This window comes from Leptodactylus fuscus, unplaced genomic scaffold (genome assembly GCF_031893055.1).
Source record: "Leptodactylus fuscus isolate aLepFus1 unplaced genomic scaffold, aLepFus1.hap2 HAP2_SCAFFOLD_61, whole genome shotgun sequence".
In the NCBI taxonomy this organism is placed as follows: domain Eukaryota; kingdom Metazoa; phylum Chordata; class Amphibia; order Anura; family Leptodactylidae; genus Leptodactylus; species Leptodactylus fuscus.
The window spans coordinates 34,515-45,000 of NW_027440642.1; the positions used below are offsets into that span (position 1 = coordinate 34,515).

Consider the following 10,486-nt stretch of genomic DNA (forward strand, 5'->3'; position numbering starts at 1 on the left):
TCTCTGAATTTGCCAAGGGAGCCATATGCCATCTTACTGCTGTGCCCACCGCATTATGCCATGCCCCCAAGCCAGTGCATGGCACTTTGCCACATTCCTGCAGAATCAACCTCCTTTTTACCACATTCCAGTGGCGTCGGTGTAATTGAGCTGTGTCTGAGGCTCCAAAGTAGCTTGAAGCGCGGAGCCACCTGCAGAGAAGCTGACATTGTGCCATAGTCCTCTGTCGGTAGATGCCAGCAAATGGTAAACCACCGTGGGATCAGACTGGACCATTTTCACCTAATTGGTGAGATAGAACCTTTTTTTAGCTTCATGCATCATAAGGTCTTCCATAGTGAGGGTCAAGGCCTTCTTCAGGGTCATGGTCCTCCACAAAGTTTCCTGCTGCCCCAGTTCAGCCATCGTTGAGTCGAAGCAGCTCTGGTTTTGGTAGAAGACTGTAGGACAGATGTAAATTCCGATAGTCAAGTCCAGGTGAGATGAATATTAGATCCAGATGTATGTAGTTCTCTTCCAAGCTCCTCCTGAAAGTTCGTGTAGCGTGTCCGGAATGTGCGGTTCAGTTCTGGCTGGACTTGAGCGTTAGATCTGGTTCTGGTTTTGTGGCATGATCTCAGTATGACGTCTGCGGCTCAGACAAGAGTCACAGGATCTGCTGCCACATCCACCCATGAATAATTCAAGGGATAACTAAAAATACATCATAGTTCTTTGCGTGTGTCCCATTGTCCTCCCTCACAGCATGCCCCCTCCCTCATTAGACTACATTACTACAACCTTCTGGAGCACCCACCTAGCCCCAGCCTCCTCCTCCTCCTCCACATCATGCTGTCGTACTCTCTCATGTCATTCTCTATAAGTGATACAACTCCACGCGTTTCCACCTGTAATCCATCCTATATCATTACATCCTTACATCTCTACCATACAACTCCATAGTGTCCACCACCATAGTGTCCACCTCCACCAGATTCTTCTACAGAACCTATCACTGACTAAGCTGCCATCTGGCGTGTCCTGGTGAGATGTATAAATAACCGCCCGTATGTCTTGTGTCTAGCAGGTTCCACCTTTGCAATGTCCGTGGCCCAGTCGCTGGGATGGCTTTTTCTTGGTGCACTTGGTTGTGGCGCGGTAGTAATGGAAACCTTGCTTCCCCGAGCTGGAGGACCAGTGGTGAACGTTGCTCTGGTATGTGGTGGGTCATTTCCACAGATGGAGTTGGTAGGACCTCTGATTCCAGATGGATCTTTAAGTCTACCTCTTGACATCCACGCGGAGACCGTGCTTGTTAATGATAGCGGCCCAGGACCACTTCTGCGCCAACTGTGCCTGGCATTGAAAGGCGCCCACGCGGTCGTGTTTCAGGACAATATTGGGACAGAGGCTGTCGCACAAATCCTGGATTTCATCTCTTCTCAGACACTTGTGCCCATCATCAGCATCAGTGGAGGATCTGCCGTGGTATTGACTCCAAAGGTAAGTTCCAAGGAGACCATTTCATTGTTGCCTGTAAAAAACGTTCCTGTGCATAGAGATGTAGCAGAGCTCAATTTGTCATTAACCCATTGTGGCTGTAGATTAGTTTGTTGATTGAAGCTCAGTGACAGAATCAGCTCTGCTACATCCTTGTATGATGTGTATAATCAGCTCTTTCCACATGCCCATAGCTTCTTGTACAAGGTTGGGGTTCCACTATAACATGTTTCTATGTATTACTGCACTACATCGGCTGCATGTCATACTGCAGCAATGGCGCCATCACCTTTAGTCCTATCATTGACATCTGCAGCAAACTGTGCAGCCCTGCGGACGTCGTCTTATGATCGCGTCACATCCACTTAATAGGTGCAATACAAGGCCATTGTCAAACTGTGAGCATAGCAGAGCCGAGTCCTAGTCCTGGAATGAGCATAACTTATAAGCTCGACCGCACGGCCATATCGGCTGCCGGACACCTGATGGGATGGGGCACATAAATATTGGGGCAAGTTTATTAAAACTGACCTATTGCCCATAGCAACCAGTCACATCCCAAAGCAACCAATCACAGCACAGTTTCATTGTTTATTCTGCTCCTGAAAAATAAAAACTGCATTTTGATTGGTTGCTATAGAATGTGATTGGTTGCAGAAGGAGGGCCCTGCAGGATGAATATGGAGAGCCACACAGGGAGAAGATGGAGGGCCCCGCATGGAGAAGGAGGGCCCCGCAGGATGAATATGGAGAGTTACACAGGGAGAATATGGAGGGCCCTGCATGGAGCAGAAGGGTCCTGCAGGGTCCTCGAGAGAGAAAAGTCCTTGTGCTCCTGAACATTTCTTCCTTTTCTATTGACTCCCCTCCAGGGGTAAACCTGGGCTTTCTGCCGCCTGAAGCGGTGTCAGAAAGCCCCCCTCCCGGAGGAGGAGCAGAGCTGAAGTGGTGGGGTCTCAAGAAAGGGGTGGGGCCGGGCTTAAAGGGGCAGGGTCGAGCGAAAAGGGGGCATGGCCGAGCGGAGCGAGCAGTGTTCACAGGCAGAGAGCAGGCAGGGAGAGGACCTGCTCTCTGCCCGAGTGTGAGGGGCGGCCGCTGGAGCAGCGCTGCGTCCAGCAGGGCCGCCCCAATACACCGCTCGCTTCCCGTGTCGGGCTGCAGACACGGTGACGCTAAGCCAGTCTGGCTTAGGTCAGCAAAAATGCCACACTTCCGAGGCCCTGGCATTGCGCCGCCTGAAGCGGTCGCTTCAGGTCACCTCATGGGAGGTGCGGCGCCACTCCTCCAATTATAATCTCTTCCCATATGGAGCCCCTAAGGCTCCTGGGTCCCGGTATAGCTGCATCTTCTTAATAGTATGAGGACCCACTTCACTGAGTGCGGCTCTACCTGTGGTTATATATCTCCTGGAGGCCGGCAATAAGTGTGGCTTTACCTGTGGTTATATGTCTCCTGGACACTGGCACTAAGTGCGGCTTTACCTGTGGTTATATATCTCCTGGATACTGGCACTAAGTGCGGCTTTACCTATGGTTATATATCTCCTGGACACTGGCACTAAGTGTGGCTCTACCTGTGGTTATATGTCTCCTGGATACTGGCACTAAGTGCCGCTCTACCTGTGGTTATATATCTCCTGGAGGCCGGCACTAAGTGCGGTTCTACCTGTGGTTATATATCTCCTGGACACTGGCACTAAGTGTGGCTTTACCTGTGGTTATATATCTCCTGTACACTGGCACTAAGTGTGGCTTTACCTGTGGTTATATATCTCCTGGACACTGGCACTAAGTGCGGCTTTACCTGTGGTTATATATCTCCTGGATACTGGCACTAAGTGCGGCTTTACCTATGGTTATATATCTCCTGGACACTGGCACTAAGTGTGGCTCTACCTGTGGTTATATGTCTCCTGGATACTGGCACTAAGTGCCGCTCTACCTGTGGTTATATATCTCCTGGAGGCCGGCACTAAGTGCGGTTTTACCTGTGGTTATATATCTCCTGGATACTGGCACTAAGTGCCGCTCTACCTGTGGTTATATATCTCCTGGAGGCCGGCACTAAGTGCTGCTTTACCTGTGGTTATATATCTCCTGGACACTGGCACTAAGTGCGGCTTTACCTGTGGTTATATATCTCCTGGACACCGGCACTAAGTGCCGCTCTACCTGTGGCTGGAGGCCGGCACTAAGTGCGGTTCTACCTGTGGTTATATATCTCCTGTACACTGGCACTAAGTGCCGCTCTACCTGTGGTTATATATCTCCTGGAGGCCGGCACTAAATGCCGCTCTACCTGTTGTTGTATATCTCCTGGAGGCTGGCACTAAGTGCCGCTCTACCTGTGGTTATATATCTCCTGGAGGCTGGCACTAAGTGTGGCTTTACCTGTGGTTATATATCTCCTGGACACTGGCACTAAGTGTGGCTTTACCTGTGGTTATATATCTCCTGGACACCGGCACTAAGTGCCGCTCTACCTGTGGCTGGAGGCCGGCACTAAGTGCGGTTCTACCTGTGGTTATATATCTCCTGTACACTGGCACTAAGTGCCGCTCTACCTGTGGATATATATCTCCTGGAGGCCGGCACTAAATGCCGCTCTACCTGTTGTTATATATCTCCTGGAGGCTGGCACTAAGTGCTGCTCTACCTGTGGTTATATATCTCCTGGACATTGGCACTAAGTGCCGCTCTACCTGTGGTTATATATCTCCTGGACACTGGCACTAAGTGTGGCTTTACCTGTGGTTATATATCTCCTGGACACTGGCACTAAGTGCGGCTCTACCTGTGGTTATATATCTCCTGGACACTGGCACTAAGTGCGGTTCTACCTGTGGTTATATATCTCCTGGACACTGGCACTAAGTGCCGCTCTACCTGTGGTTATATATCTCCTGGAGGCCGGCACTAAGTGCTGCTTTACCCGTGGTTATATATCTCCTGGACATTGGCACTAAGTGCAGCTCTACCTGTGGTTATATATCTCCTGGACATTGGCACTAAGTGCGGCTCTACCTGTGGTTATATATCTCCTGGACACCGGCACTAAGTGCAGCTCTACCTGTGGTTATATATCTCCTGGACATTGGCACTAAGTGCCGCTCTACCTGTGGTTATATATCTCCTGGAGGCCGGCACTAAGTGCGGTTCTACCTGTGGTTATATATCTCCTGGACACTGGCACTAAGTGTGGCTTTACCTGTGGTTATATATCTCCTGTACACTGGCACTAAGTGGTGGCTTTACCTGTGGTTATATATCTCCTGGACACTGGCACTAAGTGCGGCTTTACCTGTGGTTATATATCTCCTGGATACTGGCACTAAGTGCGGCTCTACCTGTGGTTATATATCTCCTGGAGGCCGGCACTAAGTGCTGCTTTACCCGTGGTTATATATCTCCTGGACACTGGCACTAAGTGCAGCTCTACCTGTGGTTATATATCTCCTGGACACTGGCACTAAATGCAGCTCTACCTGTGGTTATATATCTCCTGGAGGCCGGCACTAATTGCTGTTCTACCTGTGGTTATATATCTCCTGGAGGCCGGCACTAATTGCTGTTCTACCTGTGGTTATATATCTCCTGGACACTGGCACTAAGTGCAGCTCTACCTGTGGTTATATATCTCCTGGACACTGGCACTAAGTGCAGCTCTACCTGTGGTTATATATCTCCTGGACATTGGCACTAAGTGCGGCTCTACCTGTGGTTATATATCTCCTGGACACCGGCACTAAGTGCGGCTCTTCCTGTGGTTATATATCTCCTGGACACTGGCACCAAGTGCAGCTCTACCCGTGGTTATATATCTCCTGGACACTGGCACTAAGTGCAGCTCTACCTGTGGTTATATATCTCCTGGACATTGGCACTAAGTGCCGCTCTACCTGTGGTTATATATCTCCTGGAGGCCGGCACTAAGTGCGGTTCTACCTGTGGTTATATATCTCCTGGACACTGGCACTAAGTGTGGCTTTACCTGTGGTTATATATCTCCTGTACACTGGCACTAAGTGGTGGCTTTACCTGTGGTTATATATCTCCTGGACACTGGCACTAAGTGCGGCTTTACCTGTGGTTATATATCTCCTGGACACTGGCACTAAGTGCGGCTCTACCTGTGGTTATATATCTCCTGGATACTGGCACTAAGTGCGGCTCTACCTGTGGTTATATATCTCCTGGAGGCCGGCACTAAGTGCTGCTTTACCCGTGGTTATATATCTCCTGGACACTGGCACTAAGTGCAGCTCTACCTGTGGTTATATATCTCCTGGACACTGGCACTAAATGCAGCTTTACCTGTGGTTATATATCTCCTGGACACTGGCACTAAATGCAGTTCTACCTGTGGTTATATATCTCCTGGACACTGGCACTAAGTGCGGCTCTACCTGTGGTTATATATCTCCTGGACACTGGCACTAATTGCTGTTCTACCTGTGGTTATATATCTCCTGGAGGCGGCACTAAGTGCCGCTCTACCTGTGGTTATATATCTCCTGGACACTGGCACTAAGTGTGGCTCTACCTGTGGTTATATATCTCCTGGACACTGGCACTAAGTGTGGCTCTACCTGTGGTTATATATCTCCTGGACACTGGCACTAAGTGTGGCTCTACCTGTGGTTATATATCTCCTGGACACTGGCACTAAGTGCTGCTCTACCTGTGGTTATATATCTCCTGGACACTGGCACTAAGTGCGGCTCTACCTATGGCTATATATCTCCTGGAGGCTGACACTAAGTGCGGCTCTACCTGTGGTTATATATTGTGGTTAGATATTCTTCTCCTACCTTTAGATGTCTTCTCTGCGCCGCCTTTCTGTAGAAATCAGCGGTATGCAAATGAGTTCTCTTGCAGCATTGGGGGCGGTCCTTGGTGCTCAACTACCACTGGGGGCGTCCCCAATGATGCGAGAGAACTCTCCAGCGCCGCCTCCATCTTCTTCAGGAACAGGCCTCTCTTTGTGTCTTCTTCCGGTGGTGGCTTCAAACTTGTAGGCCTCGGACCTAGGGCAAAGCCGACTGCGCATGTCTGCCGGCCACAAGAAAATGGCCGCTTACACAGTATTGTAAGTGGCCATTTTCTTGTGGCCAGCGGGCATGTACAGTTGGCTGCCCAAGGCCTAGAAGTTTGAAGCCACCGCTGGAAGAAGACGCGAGAAGAGGCCATTCCTGAAGAAGATGGAGGACCGCCCCCAGAGCTGCGAGAGAACTCATTTGCATACCGCCGAAAACCGGGATTTCTACGGAACGGCGGCGTGGAAAAGACATCTAAAGGTAGGAGAAGAAGAGGCTTTCTCAGGGCTATTCTTACGTGTTAGGGACAAAACATTGAGTTGTAATGATAGGATCCCTTTAAGGGACAAATGGCGTCTGCTGTATTTTCGGTACATTTTTTGCACCTTTAGAGTTGTCAGCATAAAGAATTCTGATAAAAAACCGAACAATTGTCCTTGTCTTCCCAGGAGCCGCGATCTTCCTTCCTGCAGATGGCGGCCTCGGTGGAGCAGCAGCTGACTGTCATCTTCAAAGTCTTGGAGGAATACGACCTTGGACCATTCTCGGTGATTACCAGCCATTATCCCGGCCACCGCTTATTCCTGAAGACAGTCAGGGCCATGTGTGAAGCTTTACAACCAGGCTGGGGCCCTCAAGATGAACTCATACTAGAGCCAGGAACTGGTCCGCGAGGGACCCAGAGGGTTCTGCGACAGATTTCGGCCCCTGTGCTGCTCCTATTTTGCTCCAGAGAAGAAGCTGAGGAGCTGTTCCCCATTGCTGGTGAGGCCGGACTACTTGGGCCAGACTATATCTGGATTGTGCCGAGTTTTACAATCGGTTCGCCGGAACGCCCTGCCGAATTCTTCCCTGTTGGACTGGTGAGCGTGGTGACAGATGGTTGGCGGAGGAGCCTGCGGCAAAAGCTTCAGGATGGGATAGCAGTAATTGCCGCAGCTGCTCGAAACTATTTGCAGAAACATGGTGAGCTGCCCGATCCTGGAGGAACCTGTTTGACACCAGGACAAATGCAAGGAAATGACACTTTGTATAGGTACATGTTACTAGTGAAATGTAGCAGGTGCCCAGACACGCTCCACTCACTCCTTCCCTTACAATACTTAGACGTGTCAGGAGGCCCCTAGTACAGTGACTTGCAGAAGTCTTCACACCCCCGGACATTTGTCACCACCACAAACTTTCATGTATTTTCTTGAGATTTTCTGTGATAACAAAACAAAGTATTCGAAAATTGTGATGTGGAAGGAAAATGCTGGAAGGTTATCACAATTAGAATCCTAGAAATATCTGACAGGTGATGTGCAAAAGTCTTCAGCCCCCTGTACTCTGATCCCCATAAATACAGTGCACACTATTGTCTCCAGAAGTCACTGAATGAGTTACTAGATTATTCCGGCTGTGTGTAATGTAGTCTCAGTGTGTATATATATATATATATATATATATATATATATATATATATATATATATCTGTTCTGTGGAGGCCTCAGGGGTTTGTTAGAGAACACTGGTGACCAAACAGCATCATGAAGACCAAGGAACTTACCAGACAGCTCAGCGATAGAGTTGTGGAGAAGTGTAAAGCAGGGTCAGGGTATAAGAACATCTCCCGAGGAGCCCGGTACACTCCATCATCCAAACATGGAGAAAGTGTCCTACACCTGCAAACTTATAAGACATGGCTGCCCACCTAAGGAGACCCCCGACAAGGAGAGCGCTGGTCAGAGAAGCCGCCAAGAGGCCCCTGGTCAGTGCGGAGGAGCCGCAGAAATCCTCAGGTACAGGAGAATCATCCACAGGACACCTAGAGGTCACTGCGCACCCCACAAATCTGACCATCTATAGGGGAGAGCGGCAAGAAGGAGACCATTGTGGTAAGAGAGACATAAGAAGGGGCGTCTGCAGGTTATGGCCACAAGACATATAGGGGGACCCCGCAAACATGTGGGAGACGGTGAGAGGAGACCAAAGGGGAACTAACCCTGCCCATCCCCCAGAACACCCCGTCATCCCCTCACTGTGACACATGGCGGGGGCAATATCATGGGGGGGGGCAGGGACAGGGGCTCAGAGGTGATGGGAAGATGGAGCGAAATACAGGACAATCCTGGAAGGAAACCGGAGACTGGGAAGGAGATTCCAGCAATGACCCCAAACCTCCGGCCCGAGCCCCAGTCACTGGTCCAGATCCCAGAATATTCCGGTGTTAGAGCGGCCCCCGTCACAGGCCCGACCCAAATCCCAGTGAGATTACTGATCACAGACGCTCCAACCAATCTGACTGCAAAGAAGGGGCCGAAATCTCATCTCTAGGGGGGCAAAGACCGAGCCCAAAAGACTTGTAGCCAAAGGATTGGGACAGGGGGTGAAGACTTTTACACCTCACTGTATATGATACATGAATGAGGGGGTATATAATACAGCGTGAGGAGTATACAGGGGGGTGAAGACTTTTGCACGTCACTTGTCAGATTGGATTGATTGATTTATTACAATCTGAGAACCTTCCGGCATTTTCCTTCCACTTCCTTCTGATACTTTGTGTTATCACCGAAAATCTCAAGAAAAGACATTGAGGTTTGTGACAGGTGGAGGGCGTGAAGACTTTTACAAGGCCCTGTATGAGCATTTCCATCTTCTTGTGCTTTTTATTGCTTCTTTCTGATCTCCTTCCATCTTGTAGGCATATGCTGAACATCGTCTGGCAGGAGAGAGACTTGTCCTTCAATCCTCAGGGGTTTCTCCTGAACCCGTCCATGTTGGTCATCACATTGACGCCCCAGAGGGTTTGGGAGGAGGTAAAACTATTTGTCTGGTGTGACCTTGCCCTGGTGGCGTAAAATGTGCGCAGCCAAAGAGATATGCCTTCCCGTTCCAGGTTGGGCGGTGGGAACGTGGTATAATCCGTATGAAGTACCCGGTATGGCCACGCTATGGCAGCGGCCAACAACTTGTGTCAGATACTCGTCACCTGACCGTGGCCACCTTAGAAGAGAGACCTTTTGTTATTGTTGAGAACACTGATCCGGTGACGGGAGACTGCGTGCGGAACACCGTGCCTTGCCGCAAACAGAGCAACCTGACATTGAGGTAAAGAGGATCAGTCAGGAGCAATGTCCACAGAGGAAGGGACCACTGACGTCACTCACATAGGGGGTCTTCTGCATGGCGGCTGCATCAGGGTACAGCTTATCTAGGTGAGCTGGGGCAGAGACAGTGGACCTACCCACACATAGCACAAAGCCCTTTCCATGGCCCATGAAGTGAGTATCTGTACTCACTACTCTTAGGACTCCACCATCCTTGGTGAGTACTGAGAAGTATATACACAGTATATATACACTGCTCATCCTCGTTATCATTGTTCATGATTAAGGATAAGTTCACACGGAGTAACGTGCCGCGTCATGTGGCATGTATACGGCGTGTGAGACTTTGAGCGCCGTATACGCTCCCATTGATTTCAATGGGAGTCTGGATCGTATTTGCCGCGTTATTTTGTGGCCGTGATTTTGCAGCCGCAAAATAACGCGGCGTATATGATCCTAACTCCCATTGAAATCAATGGGAGCGTATACGGCGCGCAAAGTCTCACATGCCGTATATGTGCCACATCACGTGGCACGTTACTCTGTGTGAACTCCCCCTAACTGTGAAACTACATCCCTGTGGACGCCCCTGTGGACACCCCTGTGGAGGCCACTGAGGAAGCCCTTGTTTAGGCCCCTGTGGACATCTCTGTGGATGCCCCTGTGGATATCCTTGTGTACGTCCCTGTGGACACCCTTGTGGACACCCCTGTAGACGCCCCTGTGGATGCCGCTGTGGACACCCTTGAGGGCGCCCCTGTAGACGCCCCTGTGGACATCCTTGTGTACGTCCCTGTGGACCCCCCTGTAGACGCCCCTGTGGATGCCGCTGCGGACACCCTTGAGGGCACCCCTGTAGACGCCCCTGTGGACATCCTTG

At 50.2% G+C, this 10,486-nt stretch overlaps 1 protein-coding gene across 1 annotated transcript in view; it reads left to right on the forward strand.

The window, feature by feature from the left end:
- Positions 1-1,080: 1,080 nt before the first annotated feature.
- The window catches only part of GRIN2C (glutamate ionotropic receptor NMDA type subunit 2C), a 95,437-nt gene continuing 86,031 nt past the window's right edge, over positions 1,081-10,486 (forward strand). The window contains 4 exon segments of the mRNA XM_075261906.1: positions 1,081-1,482; positions 6,964-7,550; positions 9,201-9,315; positions 9,396-9,607. Coding sequence (XP_075118007.1) covers positions 1,081-1,482; positions 6,964-7,550; positions 9,201-9,315; positions 9,396-9,607 — 1,316 coding nt within the window.